This window comes from Acartia tonsa, chromosome 7, assembly GCF_053477335.1.
Source record: "Acartia tonsa isolate MP-2025a chromosome 7, ASM5347733v1, whole genome shotgun sequence".
NCBI classification, from domain to species: domain Eukaryota; kingdom Metazoa; phylum Arthropoda; class Copepoda; order Calanoida; family Acartiidae; genus Acartia; species Acartia tonsa.
This window is the reverse complement of record NC_137266.1, coordinates 22,057,978-22,076,326: the sequence shown is the minus strand read 5'-3', so window position 1 is coordinate 22,076,326 and position 18,349 is coordinate 22,057,978. Positions and strand designations below refer to the sequence as shown.

The window sequence follows — 18,349 nt, the reverse complement described above, 5'->3', positions numbered from 1 at the left end:
ATTAAGTTTACTAAAATCATACCACAAAAAAAATCTTTGAAAAAGTATTTTGTCACGGTAAAGATTTTAACATTTATTTCTAAAAAATTCATAGAATTGTTGAGAAATTTTTAAAAGCAAAGATTTTCTAAATTAAAGGTCCATCTGTATGTTAGATTAAATAACATAATTGTAGTCGATCTTTTATTATTGACAGTTTCTAATATAAATTCAATTTAAAAAAAGCGCTTAAATTCTTTATTTTTTATGTTCATTTGTATAATTGTCATATTTGTTGAGCTTTGTGTGTATGGAAGTCATAATCCTTGTTTTTTCGTATAATACAATGTCATGTTTATAACCATCAAGTTTTAATTTGATGGTGAAACCAAACTTTCAACAATCATTTAAACTTTAAAAGGTAGTGCTACAAATATTCCGTACATAGAATCATTGACACTTTTACACAAAGTTCCTTGATAAGCAAGTAAAAATAGAATCTTATTTGTTTGTTTATTACTTTAGGTTAGGTTAGGTTAGGTTAAGTTAAAGTGGAAAAAAGGTAGCTTCGGGGTTAGAGCATGGGCACTGCAGGGGTTAGGCTTAAAAATACTACCCCTTCCCTGTTATTTTCAATTTATTTTTACAATAATAGGAGGGGGGAGGTAAAAAGCGATAATTTTTAAAAATAATTTGTAAGCCTATTTATGTGAAATATCTTAAGTTATTAATTACTTGAAGACAGAGAGAGGAACTCTGAACCACACCTATCATGGGGTTTGTGGTCGACACCAGGGATACAGGGATAAGACAATGGATGATAGATTAATGTTTCCCCCTCCCAAAAAAAGATTACCGAACACAAAGTTGAAGGAGTAATATTCTATGATCTAAAATCATATTATCTAATACCAACCTTTTCAACAATTATATTTAGCCATGAAAGAAAGAAAATAGTTACTAATGTATAAAAATTACTTTAGTCAATTGTAGCATTTGTCCCTGGGTCGACACAAAAACTAATATAAACCAAAAAGATAATAATTTGATTTTTATAAATAAGTGGGCTTATTTTAAATATTCATTGATTTTGTTTGGCATGAAAATGTAAAAAAAAATGTCATAGAGGTGGGGAGGATATTTTATCTGTCTGTACGGAAAGATCCTGCTAACCACTGGATCAACATGGCTTTCTTTTACAGTGAGACTTCTTATAAGTCCAAAGAAGGTTTTTAATCATTTCATGGAAAGGTTAGGCATAGCTGCTAGTTTCTAAATATTGTAACAACTTTAAATATGTTTTTATAATTATTGGTCAGGCAGTGAGCAAAAAACGCAATTCTGATTACTAATCATAACTATTTGGTTTTTCTTTAATTATTAAAGGTGTCTTTATAGGCTTTTGTAGCCTTTGTGGGTGTAGCTCCTCAAAAATTTACTTTTTTCCGATCATTAATATTATAACAAAAATACGCAATAGAATAGTTTTTGGCTTTTTTCCATCAAAGCGCCTTATTGAGCATCAAACCCCTCCACCTTAATTTGAAATGAAAATAAAGTAAAGGAAGATGTTAGTTATTTATTTGTTTGTTAATTTCTTTCAGTGAGAAAAGTTAGTGATAGTGATAGCCTGGCTGGGGTTAGCATACGAAAAAAACTACACTCTTACCAATATTAATTTACGAAGCATATTTTCTATATTTAAATATTGTTGTCCTTGTGAAAGTAGAGATGGTTGACTTTTCAGGGGGGTGGGAGACATTGTGCTGTTTATTACACTAGTCTCTAAAGTTTTATAATAATAATGTTTTTTATTCGTTGGCTTGGCAAAACATTAAGTTGAGTGTATTATCTTATCCCTTTAATCCCTGTTGACTTTTACAACAAGACCCAACCTTCAATTTAAACAAATTAGAAGTCGTTTCACAGGGCTAAAAGTTATAATGTATGCAATGTCAACAATTTGTGTTGTCATCTAACAATATAAGTTAGTAGTCAGCTTTTGTCACTTAAATATAATGCCATTTTGTGAAAATAGATAATATTCATTTTAGCATTTACCTCAATCCATTGATAATGCATGTATACATTAAAGTAAAAGAAAAGAGGGGACATGAGCTATATGTAACTCTGTCCACATGGCGAGACCTTTCCGATAAGGGTCACCAGCACTTTTACCAGATAGTTTTATCATTCAGTTTATTATTTCATACAAATTTCTAATGTTTGATGATTTGATTATGTAAAGAACCTAATTTTGATATGCTTCGCTTTCGGCAAAATCGTATAATAGTATATTTTTGCTTTAAAATCGAACTTACATAGCATTATGCTCAATCCTTAAATAAAATATAAATGCTCAAAAATAAATTTTGATGCCCTATCCCTTATTGTTTTGTGGTTTCCCACACAGGAAAATTAAAACAGAAATTTTGTGGCTGAAAAATGGGCCCTTGTGTCTATACTGTAAATACAGTACATGTAGCAATCTTATTAACAAAGTAAAACTTAATCTGTTCGCCTGTTTGTCAATCTGTCTGTTCATCTATCTGTTTGGGCGTCTGTCTGTCTGTCTACGTCTTTCAGTGTGTATGCCAGTCTGTCTGTCTACAACTTTTATTATGTGTGTATGTCTGTCTGCCTTTCTATCTGTATGTCCATCCATATGTATATCCATCTGTTTATCCGTCCGTCTGTTTGTCAGTATAAAGCTCAAGATCTTAGAGTCTACTGAACCGAATGTGCTATACTTTTTAAGGACTATCTTTACTGTTCATTACATTTTTAAGGCTTTTTTTCTTGGAACGTAAAACTTCACATAAGTTTCTGCATTCATCAATTTGTCTATTAGGATTTTTATCACATGTGAAAATGTGCTTTTTAGGGTTGATTATTCAAAATCTAAATTAAATTATTAAACTTTTTTTTTGTGTTATATAAAATACCTAAATATCCATACAAAAAAGGATTAAAACTATACAAAATGGATAGTTTTTAAAACTTTAGCCATTCTTTAATCTAAAATTCAAACGTCATACTTTCAAAACTATAATATGTACCGCTGAAAATAAAAAGAAATAGAAACATGTGTGTAATTTGTAAAAAAAAATTGTGAAAATAATACATTATAAAAGTAACAGGATGTATGTCTGTCTACTGTAGCTAAAGATCTCGTTAACTGCTGAACCAAAATGGTTTTCTTGTACAGTAAGCTTCTTAAGCTTAAGGTCATTGGAAGGTTTATAGCTTTTTATGGAGAAGGATACCTCTACCCTCACAATGAGAAATCGCCCATAGATTTTTTTTACTTTTTCTTAACAAGGCTATAATTTTAAGAGGAAGGTTAACTTCTCCTCACCCCTCAACCCCACTCTCCTTAAAATATTCTAGTGGCCTCTAGGGGCACAGCCTCTAGTTTATAAAAACTTGATTGTCTAAATGTAATGTATTAATAAAATCTAGCATTATCCTAATCCTTCGTTTTCCAACGTGTATTAGTTTAATATTTTAAAAATAGACATAATATGCTCCTTTGAATAAAGTGATTCTTGTTTGAGCTCTATAATAGTTAGGTTTATACCTTCTCGTTACTTTCAGTAAGCAATTCTATTATAAATAATGAGCTTTAACTTATTTGAAGTTAGCTATAAGAATGGATATAGAATACGTGAATATTGTTAGAGATTTTAGCATACCCGGATGAAATGTTTCTCCCAGCAGCCGGCTAATATAACGAGATCCTCCCCTATTTTTAGCTTTACCCCCATTCACCCCTGACTGAGGAGGAAAATTTTTACGAATATCTATATTAACAACCTAAATTGACCACAAGCATTCCTCTGTTATAATATCCACGTATTCTATATCCATTACTATAAGGATTAATAAATGCATTAGCAACACAAAAAGGTATTTTTTAGAGTAAAATAAGTTATAAAAAAGGAATTTAAATTTTTTTTTTTAAATGTGCTTTAAAAAATAATAATAACACAGCAATAAAAGTTAAAAAATATTTTCAATTAAATCATATGCCGATGGGTATCACAGTCACTTAACGGGGCTCTCATTACCCCCACCATACCTAAATTAGCCTAATATGTCCAATACAAAGTATATTTTTATACGATTGTCCTAAATCAATTAAAGGGAAAGAACCAACAAACAAGAAAGCTGTGATTAACAATCTTTTAGTAATCGTCAGTCTGCATAAAATGTGCGAATGAAAGCAAGGATGTACAGCTAAAATGTTAAAAAGCTGCGCTTCAAAAAATTGCTTTATTTGACAATTAAGGAAGTAAAATAATGATAAATGAAAATATAAACCTATTTTGTTATTAAATATTAAATAAAGACATAAAACAACTTGGCTATATAAAAACACACTAATGTGCAAATAAATTCAAAATCAAGGATGACAACATCTATAACAGTGAAACTTATTAAATCAGCAAAACAATTCTACATTTATAAACTCTATTGTATATTTCATAAAAATTACCTAAATATGCTAAATATGTTCCTAAAAGTATATAGAATAGACGAACTAACATTTTTCATGAATTTAAAGTTGCTACGCTTTTCAAATCATACATCAAGTCAAAAAAGAAGTTTTGAGAAGGTTTGACATAGAATAGTTATTTATCATATTTTCGTAATATTGTGAATGCTAGAATAGTTATTTCTCGTATCGTATTATAAACGGCTTTCCGCGGATATAGAGTGTACAATCATAAGATTAAAACTAGTTTTTTTAGCCCCGAGGTGCCGAAGGCACCGGCTAAAAAAACTAGTTTTAATCTTATGATTGTACATTTCTATATTCGTAGAAAACTGGATATAATACGATGCTAGACATAGTTTTTTCGTATTCATGAGAACCGGTTCCTATCCACCGGATTCAAATGAATACGAGAAAGGATATTAAAATTATTTCAACAATTTTGGTCATGTGATCAAAATTTGAATTTTCCTTCTACTATTGCCCCCTCCGGGGGCGAAGTAGGTGGAAATTTAAATTTTTGTCACTTGACCTTAATATTGGTGAAATAATTTTGAATGACCTTTCTTGTATAAGCAATATTAATAAAATATGATACTTGGTTTTGTCTCATTCTCTATCTTTTTCTTAAATTCAAAAAAGTCTATCAAAAAATTTACATCATCTAAGGGTGAACAATAAATATCTCTGTCTATTTTTCTCTATATTTCTTCCCCCTCTCCTTCCCTCACTTTTCTGTCTATTTCCTTCTCTCTCTCCTCCTCTTTTGTACGTTCATTTATACAATAGAGATAACCTAGAGACAGCACAAGGGAATTTTGTTTACATTATGTATCAGCTATAAATTGTTGAATATCTTAGGTTAAAGCTTTCCTTGGGTGAAATATTTGAAGAAAATATTTCTTCCATCATATAATGTGAAGCGTATGACACAACATATAATAAGTTAGTTATAAATAATTTAATTTCTTATAATAAAGTTACCTTTCTAAAAATTATATCATTGCAAAATTTAGTTGCAAATAATGTTGCCTATAGGGCTGTATTTCATATACAACAAAAAGTGAACAAAGGTTTCTTTTTAAGAAAAAAATGGGGTCAGATTGACCATCTATGTCTAATGTTTATACCCACATCAAATATTAAATTATAACAATGTACAGTAGAGTGGATCAATTTTGGACATTGAATTTGTAATCAACATCTACAGTTTAAACGTCATATAAGAAACCTAAATATAAAAAATTGATTTTGTCCTTGAGGGGAAATGGGGGGAAGGTGTTTCCATGCATTAAAAATTTTAGAAGTTTATTCTGGAGGTGCAACTTTTTTTCTTTCAAAGTATTGCTTTATGCATCTTTTTGAATTTGTCTTGTTGATTAATATAAGAATATCAAATTGGTTTTAAAAAATATTCATCCAAGCATGAAAAATCTTAAATTAAATGTAAAATCTCTTGGTTTTTAAATTTATTTATGGATTTTTCTTGCTAGGATCAATAGTTTTAAAAACAGATTAAAAACTGTATGAAATGTTAAATTAGAAATCAATAATGATGTTGGAAAATTTATTCTCATTTTATACTCTGAAAAAAGGAATTGACAAAAAATGATAATTTTTATTCCAAACTTTTAAAACAGCATGCCTATTTCTTATTGGTTGACACTCGAATTAAAATAAAATAATGAATATTATTTCAAGACCAGAAAAAAATTTGAAATAAATAATTTTCTTTCCCCTATATTTTATATTCCAAAATGCCAAGAATTAATTTTGAAATAAAATAATTTTCTTTCCAATATTTTTATTCCTTTTTCTTATTGGACGTCATTTTGTGTCCAATGAGAGACTAGTGTTTAAATATTTTAAAGCTTATTACAGCATTTATTTTGAATATGATAAAAGCAACATTCTCACATTAAATGTGATAAAGAAAATTTTTAACATGCCTAAATTTATGATTAGAAATACATATAATGACAAACTGACGTACAGGCCGACAATGAATGTATGAAAGCTTCGATTTTAATAAACTAAATAAACCATTTCACGTTCTGCAAATATTATTTATGACAATTTTACTGTTTTTGCAATAACAATAATTATCATTTTAGAATTTTTTGTGTTTGAAAGGTTCCGTGATTCTTTAAATATAATTTTTAAAAATTATTTATAATTTCAGGAAAACTTAGGTGCACGTTTTAGTGTTAATTATACAATGTTTGGTAGTTTGACTTAATCATAGTAAAAACATAAAATATACCATTGAGGTACATATAATAAAAGTAAAGTAGGAATGCTTTGCCAGGGAAAGAAGGAACAACTACAAATTTACAGTGTAGACCTCAAAATAAAAAATGTGCATTTTATAAGTCATTCAGTGTTTATTTACCTGTAATCCTAAAAGTAGTATTTTCATGGAAGGAAGTGGACATAAGAATACTAATTATAATGGTTAATATATTTGTGAATTGTGTGTAACACATTCACACAAGTTTGTTATTGAAACTTTTTGGGACTTTTAACATCCTGATTTGGTAACACAATTGGTTACCAGTATAAAGTCTTTTCCACCAAAGTTTTAACTCAATGAAGGAGTAATTATGTTTATCTTAATTATAATGTCCATTTCCCCAAAAATAAAAGTTTACCTGTAACTGATAAAGTTGGTTAGAAATATCCGCTAATTTTGTTTTCTCTGACATCTTCAGCCGACGGATTAGTTTCTCCTAAAACAAAAACAAATTAAGTCTTGTTTTATTATTGAATTAGCGGATACGCCCCTAGAAACCTCTAGACTGAAAGACACAGATCCTGTAATATAGGGATAGTTGTAGAGTTACTTTTCTTCAGAACTAGTATGCTATGATATACCCGTACGCCAAAATAATGAGACACACAGACTTTCTTAAAATGATTAAAGCGTTGGTAGGTATTAGTAGGTACTTTTTCTAAATTGTACCTATCTGTTACAGGTATCATCTTGCCAAGTTTGAAATTAATAGGGCGTTAATAGCATTGACGATAAGAGCTAAATGTACCGTTCTAATTGTACAAAAGCTTTGCTCATTGAAATGACCAAAGTTTACTATAATAACTTTCCAGTTCTATACAGATATATGTATAAAGGAATAATACAATGGCTGATAAATTGATGTACATTCTCAATGATGATAAACAAATTTTCTTCTTCTTTAAATAATGATTAGTAGTTGAAACGCTTAGGCACTCAATTTAATCGCCACAGTTGTTAGGCCAAGCTATAAGAACATTTTATTTGGGGACTGGTGTAATTAACAGCCTATTGTCCCCTCCATCCCTGGGTAAGATACCTATTTTATAACATTAGGAAGCAAGCAAAGAACTATCAAACACAAATGGTGGTACTATTTTCTTATGAAACAAGTATGGCATCATGCATAGAATTGAACTAATTAACAAATCAGATAGTCGGACAAACAAACAGCGCGTCAAGAATCTTAATTTGTCTGTACGCAATTGAATTCAAGTTTTTGTTACTTTGTTTTGCCTATGATATATTTGAGTTTTGCTAGCTTAATTAATTGCTTTGTTTTTTTTTTAATGTTCACCCATATTAACAGAGCAACCCTACGAATCGACCTTAGATACAGAAAAGCTTTGCTTTTGTTAAATTGTACAAAATATACACTTAGCAGTTATCTAACACATTGTTTTCCTATCTTATCCTACTTTGGGAATTTATCATATGTGAAACTTATATAATTTATCCAATAATTTCTTAAATTTTTTTTTATTACATTTTTTTGCAGCGTGCGGTTACTATACAATTATAGTGTCCGCCTATCCTATTATATAATTCATTTTAGGGAAACTTTATTTATTTTCTTTTTTTAGTAAAATCTGAATATAGGTTTATTCTTCTTGCCTGCCCTTCTCTACCCCTTTGAAAACAGATGCAGTCGGAAGTTTACCTTTTAAAATAAGTTATATGGGCATTGATTGTAAAAATCTTTTGCATCTGTAAACCTCCAATAGTTATGCTTCAGACAAAATCTCGCTAAGTTAAATTAAAGAATGACCCTTTGTAGAATATAGATTTTATAAAGTTTGAAAGATGAAAATTTATCTTTTTGATAGATTTACAATTTTTACAGGAATATAAGAAAAGTAATGAAGCTAAAAGAAGAAAGGTTACAAAATTCCTTAACCTTTAATATAAAGTAAGACTTTTTTTTGGTTTTTCGCTTTAACCACTTATCCGATTGAGTTCTTCATTTTAGGAAAGCTGAGATTGTTTTTAGGTTATTTACCTTTAGATCTAATTCTTCGGATAAAATCATTTTAGGCAATTTTTGCCCTCTCATTACTAATGGACGTAACCTTCTTTGTAAATGAAAAACTTGTGGAAAATTTACCTCTACCTTTACCCCTAGATATTGCAGTATTGAAAACTGAGGTGAATTCTTAAAAAACTTTTGCCCCACTAAAATTTTAGCGAGGCAAAATTATTCCCTCTAAATTTTTAGTTTGCCTTACTGATTTTAGTGGGGCAAACTGATTTCAATGGGGCAAAAGTTTTTTTAAGAATTCACCTCTGTATTGAATTCTTAGATGTTCAATCAATTCCACATGTCAGAAATGCATAATTGTACAGTACAAATATCCACTAGAAATTACAGAACCCCCTATCTTATTTTTAAATATATGGAAAATGAGGGAAGATAGGCCTAATCCCTACAGGGCCCCTAATCCTAGAAGACCCATACCTAGAAAACCGCCCCCCTGTGCTTCACTCACATAATTAAACCCTTCCTTCTTCATTATTTACTTGCTATTTTTGTGATTATGGACCTATGCGGAAGTCATATACTACCAAGAGATGGGGTAAGGAGTATTTAGCCACCCATTAAACTTCGAAACCCCTCATTTTACCCCCATCGAAATTTTTAAAATATAATAGATTACCTCACTCAAAACTTTTAAATCTCTCATTTTACCCCCCTCAAAATAAAAAGCTTGGACGTCTCTGGCGGGTGTGATAGCACACCATGGAATTCTTATCATTTTTCATACTATACACAAATCCTTTAAAAAGCATTAAAGTAAAATTTTATAATTCTCCAATATTTTATTTGGAGAAAATCTATAATAGATAGTTTCATATCTTTTGCCCGAAGGATATTTTGATATTCTGTTATCTGTATTTATTTTCTTGTTTAAGGACATTTATTCTTTTTGTAGCATATCACCTCTAAAATTATAAAGGTTAGTCTGTCTGTAAGTTAATTTGAAGGAGGATTTCTTAAATGGCAAATTTCGTCAAATTGGCGGTTCTTTAATTGCATTATGGGGGAAATGTTATTTGGCTATTTTCAGGACAAATCCGTCACAAGCCCTATCTGTACATCATACTCTTTGCCGCTCTCAGACGTTTTTAACTAGTTCAGAGAACTAAAAAATACTTTTTTTTATCATTTCACATAAGTTAAAGCAAAAATATGTTTCAAAATGTTGATTCCTACGTAATTAAGGATAGATTTGCCCTAAAAATAGCAAAAAAAAAACGGCTAAACGGCTGAGCCGCTAGCTGTAACTTTTCCAATTTTTTTTGATTTTGGGAAAATAGACCTACCAAGGATTACTCATGCCAAGTTTCATAACTAAATTCGGATAATTGCCAATTGCGCATTGATTATGTGATGGTTGAATTACCCCCCCCCCCCCCTCTTTTATGTTGTAAACATTATATTACTTTAATTTTTTAAAAAATTAATATATACCATCTAATCTTATCCTAAAATGAAACTCTTTTAACTTTGTATATTCTTTACCTTAACTTTGAGAAACAAGAAGCCTTAAAACCCTAACCTTTCCTGTTATTAGATTATGCCAAAATTAGATTATTATATCAAAGTTGAAAGAGAATGCTGTCTTATACTCTGTTCAGACAACTACAGGGTGTTCAAAAATATGTAAAATTTGGAATTAAAAAAAAATTCTTAAGCTCAGTTCAGAAGAAAAATATGTAAACATTATAACAATAATAAGATTATCATATCAAAGTTGAAAGAGAATGTTTTAAGATCAGTCAAGACACACATGGTGTTCAAAAATTTAAATACTTTAACATAAAAATTACGTTATTGCATAAAAAGAAAAGATCAAAATTGACTATTCTAAAATAAGATTTTAACAAATTAAAAAGAAAAGTATTCTTAGCACCAGCAGTGAAATGGCAGAAAATACAAGGTATCCAAATAAAGAAATTAAATAATTATGTCATGAATGTTTAAAAACTAGAATAAACTTATGTCTATAAATAGCGCAGATAAAAATTCTGTAAAGAAGAGTTTGGAACTGCATTTCGAGTATAAGTTACTTAGTCTACAAACGGACGAAATATTTGTATATATTGACACCCTGTAAATGATGTAATTATTATATTATGCACAGAAGCAATTAATATTAAATGAAACAAAATTAAATGTACACAACAAGATTAAGAAAAACAAAATAAAAGGTTTATCAAATATCTAAGAGAAGGCTAAAAGTTTTAAAATCTGTAAAAGGAAGGGGATTTGAACAAAAGTCTAGTAGAGGGAATTTACTTACAGTGCAATGCTGAACGATGTCCGCAGAAGCTTAAGATCTCGATAATAACTTTACTCATAAGACTTTGGTTTTCAGAAAATATCCTTACTGTTCATACGTTGGTTTTAAGCTTTCTTGGGGGGGGGGGGGGAGGGGCATTCCCTCCCCCGTTCAGAAATGGAAATGAACAAATAAGATGTTTTTTTCTCAAAAATGTTAGCTAGAGGATAAGAGCGAAGCCATTAAATATGCCTGCCCTAAGATTTCACAACATATAGCCAAAACTTAATTAAAGTTGCTAAGTTCAAAACATTGTTGAAATAAATGAAACTAAAGTAATGGAAATCATAAAAGGAACCGACAATTCTACCGGGCCTATGTATTTTTAAAATCATGAAATTGAGAGATAAAATTAAAGCGTGTAGCTTGAAAAGAGTAGTTCTGTTATAATGTGTGCTATCAACTTCACCAAAATACCAATAGTTATTATTTGAAATTATTAGATCTTAAAGCCTTAACCATATCAAAATAGCTAAACTTCCTGATGGATGTTTCAATATTTTGCAGTTATGTTTGTTTGCTTTAAAATAAATTTTGTACGGAAAAGATAGAACACTCAATTTCAACACGTACGGTGGAAAGAACAATCAAACCCTTACAGTCGGTAATTAGGAACACTGTACATACAAGTAGGAAAATTGACAATTAAATTTGATTATATTAGAGTAGATACACTTAAAAATAAGAAAATTTTTGTGAAACTAAATTATAACTTTTAATAAATCAAATTCATGACAGGTATAGTATCTAAAACTATTCCTAAACCTTGTGTAAAACCAGCTTGGTTATAATGAACTTATTTTTCAGTAAGTATTCTATCACAACAGCATATTGTCATAAATGCTGAGTGTTCTATAATCGCAAGATAAAACAATAGAAAATACATTATATATAAAAAATTAATTAATATAAAGCAAATGTGTTGTAGTAGTAAATCATATAGTAACTAGGGTCTGCACCCCTAGCATCTTGGGGCTTTGTATTCCAAGGGGAAAGAAAAAGAGAAGAAAAATAGCCTTAAACCCACTTAAAACTTTGATCTCAAAATTATGTAATCTAAAACTATCCTGGGTTATATGCGAAGAACTCCATCTGATCTTTACTAATCAATACTTTATGCTACAGACCAAAAATCTTTACTACTTTATATAATAGGATAATCTACGGTATTGTTGATTTGGAAATAAAATGCATTAGCGGAAATGATATGACACCATTTCGGATTACTTAAACAATGAATGGGAAGATAACATCACCTTATTCAGTTAGGGACACATGTAACACTTCATTGTACAATGTGGGGGTATATTTTTCTAGGGAGGGTGAAGTAACTCCAAAATAGTTATAAACCTTCCCTGGATGTACTTATAAGAATATATACTATAAATTATAACCATAATGGTTGGTTTTCAAGAGCCTTTGTAACAGAAAGACATCCTGTTACTTTATTTGAAAATGAAATCCTCTTGTTTGTCAGAAAAGTCGACATAGATTTATGACAATTTTGCATTCATCTGAAACTTTAAGGACATCTAATCCTAAAATGTATAGTAATAAGGTTATTTGGTTGTAAGCTATTATCTCGCTAACCACTGAACCAATCGAGTTTGTCATTGAAAGAAAGCTTCACAGTCATTCCAGTATGATCTTAATTTTTAACATGGGGGGGTCTTAGGCTATTTTTTACCCTGTACCTTCCCCTTCGAATACAGAGCCCCTAGAACTTAAAAAGCTAATTTTTTGAGTAGGTAGGGTTATGGTTGTTCAATTGTTATCACACGTTTCAATTTTAAAACTAATATTTGAGATAAAAACCTTTTTCTTAGCCCAACTGAATAAAGCCTCCCTAATGACAGCAAAAGATCATGACTTCGCTACAATTTAAACACTTTATAGTCCACAGAATAATATAGAACACATACAGCAGATGAAAAACGTTTATGAAGCTTCGAATAAAAACATAATTTGTATAAAGTACCGCATAAAAATTTTGAATAGATATATTGAAATTAAACAATAGTTGAAAAAGCAAAATATATATATACTAGCGGCTACGCCCCTAGAGGCCTCTAGTGGCACTTTAAATGTTTTTGTTTGTTAAAGTTTACGATAATTCTTTATTTTACGGATACCTCTTAATGTTACGTTGAAGTCTCCCAGATTTTAAGAAAATTTTCAATTTTTTTGTCATTTCTTTTGGGAGGGTGGTAGTACCCTCCCCCAAAATAGTTAAAAACCTTCCCAGGACATATGAGAATCTACCCTGTTAAGTAGAACCCGATCGGTTCAGCGGTTAGCGAGATCCTTCGGTTCACACAGACAGTCACACAGACAGACAAACATCCTGTTACTTTAGTATAAGGATTATATGTATGTATATATCTATAGAGAAAGATTAAAAACGTCGTATATATACCTGCGTGTTGCAAAAATATAGACAAGTGACAAGTAGTTGCTCTACTAAAACAAATAATACAAAATAAGCTACCTAACTAAAAATCTCTATGTGCCATGAACTAACACCTTTTTTAAAACCTACACCTACCCTTTTTCTTTACAAAACACGTATGGGCCCTCAGATGTCAAAACTTTATTTTAGTGTTTGGCCAAAATGACTTAGCAATTGTATCTGTAAGTACGTCTAATAACATCCTTTGCTATTTTTAAAATCCTAGAAAATTTTTTTTGCAAGAAAATTGCATAAATTCGCAACCTTTTTTAGAACCACTACATAACTCGAGTTTTAAAACTTTTTATATAAAATCCTTTTTACAAAAAATATCAATAATTACTTAAAATTAAACCTGAAAGAAAAAAAATCTCATTACACGTGTTAATTTGCATGTTTTAGGTCTTTTTTTGAGGAAAGTATAACTTCCACATTTTTGACAATAATATATTTTTTTAACATTTCAAAGTAAAATATAATAAAACTTAAACGATTTTTCTTGAATTATCAGTTGAAAATTTCATCAAACATGCAATTTAAGTGATGAAAATTTAATAAAATCATTTTTAGAATGTTTAGAATTACCAATTTTCTACATTTAAAACAAAATGTTAACATAATTTAAAAACATTTTAACATATAACTTCAAAAATCATTAACATTTTATAAAAAGATGTTTCAAAAAATAAATCATTAAAAGGTATTAAAATGCATTTGAAATTACTTAAAATTAAAACGAGAACATCTTTTTACACTGTATTCTATGTAATAGAGTTTAAATGACATGATTAGTGAATGAAATATTTCCTAAACTCATTAAGCCTTTTTGTGACTATATTAAAAATAATTTATTTTGTTTTATATTGCTTTTTTATTCAAATATTTGACAAAATTTTCCCTACGTCAATAAAATAAAGTCAGTTTTTTACTGTTTCCAGGTTTTTCTTTATAATTATAACAATTAAATATAATATAAATCTTCATTATCTTTTATTTGAATTATCATACACATTAAAATGTAAAGTATAAGCTAGAATAGCACTTTTTTCAACGAATATTTTAATGACATTATATCAAAATAATTCCTCTTAAATATCACACAACATATGATTGGGAAGTATAGCCATTTCTTGGAGGTATAATATTTACAAAAATACCATTAATTCTGTTTTTATCAGAAGTTAAAAAAATTGAACAATTCTAAAACAATGGTTGGCTGTCTAGATATTGAGTACACTAAGATTACGTCTCTGTTCTATTAAAATAACGTTGCAAAAAGAGGGGTTCTGAAAGTAATCTACCTAATTTTTTTTAAAGAACCAACAAGTACTGTCAGTATCTTTTTTCTTGTAATCTAGCAGACAATCAAATCATAACACAATTTTCATGATAAAATATTCAGGTTTCTACTTCACATTTTAAAAAATATACTGATCAATAAAATGTTCAAAATTTTACTTTGTACTAATTGACAAAATATGTTGTAATTCTTATTTTAAAGTTACATTTTTATCCCTGACAAAATCATAGACGACTTTTAAAGGCATCTTATCTAAACTTTTTGAAGAAAAACTTAAAAACGTTAATTAAGTATGAAAACTATTTTCTTCGATTTTTCTGAAGTTATTATCGCATTCTATGGGTTTTTTATTATCATTTACTTATATCGAAAGTGCCAAACATTGTACCCTAACTTATTCATTTAATAAAAAACCAGCCGTGAAAAACAAATTGTACCTAATTTCTATCCCTTTTAAAGAGTTTTTGTTCCAAATGTAACTGATAAAAAATTAAATAAAAAAAGAATTTTCGAAAGATTTTTATAATTAGTTTTTATCTAGAATTGGGGGTAAGAGCTTTCTTAGAATGGTTGCCATATACTTCTGCTTAATAGCCTAAATCTAAGAATCATTTCAAAGTTTCCCTAAAAATTGTGAGAAGTTTCTTTGAGGACACAAACTTAACTAATTTTAGAAATCGGATGTTTAAATGACATATTAGCACTGTGTTTCATTATAAAATTATGCCTATATTCCTGATAAGAATAAAACTGTATTAAAGTATAAAACGATGCTTTGAAATGTCAAAAATAGCGTAGTTCAAGTACAGACTTTATTCTAAAATTAAATCTGTTTTTTCTAATGCATAGATTTTATACAATTTGGGTGTTTACGTAATTTTCATCAATAACTATCAGCTCTTATATTATGTGTGTTCTTTCAGTATCATCCATTGCATGGTGATTCCTATCACAAACAGGAAAACTAATAAGGAAAACAAACCAAGGACCTATGTGATGCTTCCCTAAAAATATGTATTTGATTAGTCTAGTAGTTAGCGATATCTTAACGAACATACAGAAATTCTTACTACTTTATATAACAGGGTATATTTCGATGCTTTTTAATAATTGTCTTTAAATTTTAAAACAAAGAATGATGTACTTTGATAACCATAATTTAAAGTACCAAGGAGGCTTCTCTACAATAGTCCAATTTATTTGTACTTCGCTCACTACGTCTATAAAATACTTGAAACGAAAAAATATTAGGTGGGTATTATGACATGGGAAATTTTGTCGTCAAATTAGATCCTCATTTCTTGGTCCCTTAGTAGAAGGCAGGGGATGGGGTCAAGGGGGGTGGATGGGGTGTATCGCTATATTAGCCAGCTTGAAGTACAATTTAATTAGAGTAGGCGAGATGCTGATGCAATATCCATGTAAAAATCGATTGGTGTACCGAAATATTTGACTTCTGAGTTCTTCTTACTAGATTTAAAATCTGAAAATTTGCATCACCAGAAAATTTGTATAATAAAAAACTTAGCTACTATGAAACAAAATTTGTTCTTGTTTTGTTTCACCGTAGCTATATGAATTGTATAATCTTAAACTAATTAAATCATATAAGGCAACACATTTTGATATTTCGTGCATTTTTTTATGGCAGCGAAGCTTCATACAATTTACCCAGTTGTTTATTTTAACGTCAGTGTGATTCTTTATCTAATGCCACCATGTCGAAAATCATTCTTTTATTTTGTCAACTTAAGAAGGTACTTATAGTGTCATTAAACTATCGATGTGTCAATATTATGTCGGACACGACCACTTTTAGCGACATAACTCCTTGAAATTGAATGTCGGTAGAATGCCAACAGTTTTAACATGGCATTGGAATAAAATATTTAAATAATGCCACTGCACTGATTTGATAATAGAAGTTTGTTTTTCCTTTTAAAATTTTATCCAAGCTTCGCTTTTATGGATGTAATCCTTCTTGTTTCATGCTTTCAATTATAAAACTCTTAAATTACCGTCAGACTAATTTGGGTACGCATATACACGGATGTAAGGATATGTATTGTATATAATAAATAAGGCGATAATGGTTAATAGTACAGTAAGTATATTTCAAACACTAAGCAAATTATAAAAGCTTACATTGAGTGAAAAAGGGATAACTAAAACATGATAAAAGAGTGAAAAGAAGGGCAGAAGAGATTACTATTTTAGTATTTAATACTATACTATATCATTCAAAATGAGAAAGAAATCCTGTTTAATGTTTTGTGCTGGTCTAATTTATGGACAAAATTTATTTTTGTTTTCCTTTAATATTTTTCCTTGCCTCTATTTTAACTTTTTAAAAGAAAAAAACATTTATACATTATTGTCAATTGTTTACATATATACATTTGTAGCTTCAATGACAATACCTACATCCATACTTGACATCTAGGTATACACAGTGTGTGTGTGTGTGTGTTTAAAAGTGTGTTTGTTTTTGGAAACAGGGATGATAGCATCCACAAGAAACAGAACACAAAAATAAGAAACAAGAAACCTAATTAAGAAACATAAAAAAATACAAGTAACTAAGCTTTCTTTCTAATTAAATTTCCCTTATAGATATTAAAACTTTTTAATATTGTTATGGACAGACGAACAGACAGAGTGAGTTGTAAATTATATGTTTATTGTTGGAGAAACATTGCAAGAAAATGTTGATAACAGCTGAAAAAAATAGCCTTTTACTGATAGACAGACGGACAGACGCCCAAAGAAGTAAAAACGAAACTATGCTGCTAAAAATAAGATAAAGGGCTTCCAAATAATTGGGGCAAAAACAAAGACGTCAAACAATGATAGAGAGGCAGAAATAGAAAGAAAGAAAGATATAAAGAGAGAGAGAGAGTGGGGGAGAGAGAGAGAGAGAAAGAGAGCAAGCGAGAGAGAGAAAGAGGGTGGGGGGGAGAGTGAGGGAGGTTATGAGAACAAAAAAAGACCGCAAAATAGGCTAAATGTGTGCTTTTAAGAATACATAACAAAATATAGTTCAGTCAAAATAAATTTAGGCAGATTTTCGCCAAGTTTTAGAATTGCATCTAAAAATAATATAAAATTTTGATTTTTTCATATTTTAGGATTGCCACTTTTGTTAGCTGTCTAAGAAGGATATCCTTATACTAAAGTAACAGGATGTTTGTCTGTCTGTGTGTCTGTCTGTCTGTGTGTACCGAAGGATCTCGCTAACCGCTAAACCGATCGGGTTCTCCTTAACAGGGTAGATTCTCATATGTCCTGGGAAGGTTTTTAACTATTTTGGGGGAGGGTACTACCACCCTCCCAAAAGAAATGACAAAAAAATTGAAAATTTTCTTAAAATCTGGGAGACTTCAACGTCAAATAAGGTGGTATCGTACATAAAAATTAACTTTAACAAACAAAAACATTTAAAGTGCCACTAGAGGCCTCTAGGGGCGTAGCATTGAGTAGCATTGAGTAG

At 29.7% G+C, this 18,349-nt stretch overlaps 1 protein-coding gene across 1 annotated transcript in view; it reads right to left on the bottom strand.

The window, feature by feature from the left end:
• Positions 1-18,349, bottom strand: part of LOC145324452 (uncharacterized) — a 37,110-nt gene that overhangs the window by 16,732 nt on the left and 2,029 nt on the right. The window contains exon 4 of the mRNA XM_080167039.1: positions 7,129-7,206. Within this exon, the coding sequence (XP_080023165.1) occupies positions 7,129-7,206 (78 nt within the window). The remainder of the gene's footprint in view (positions 1-7,128; positions 7,207-18,349) is intronic.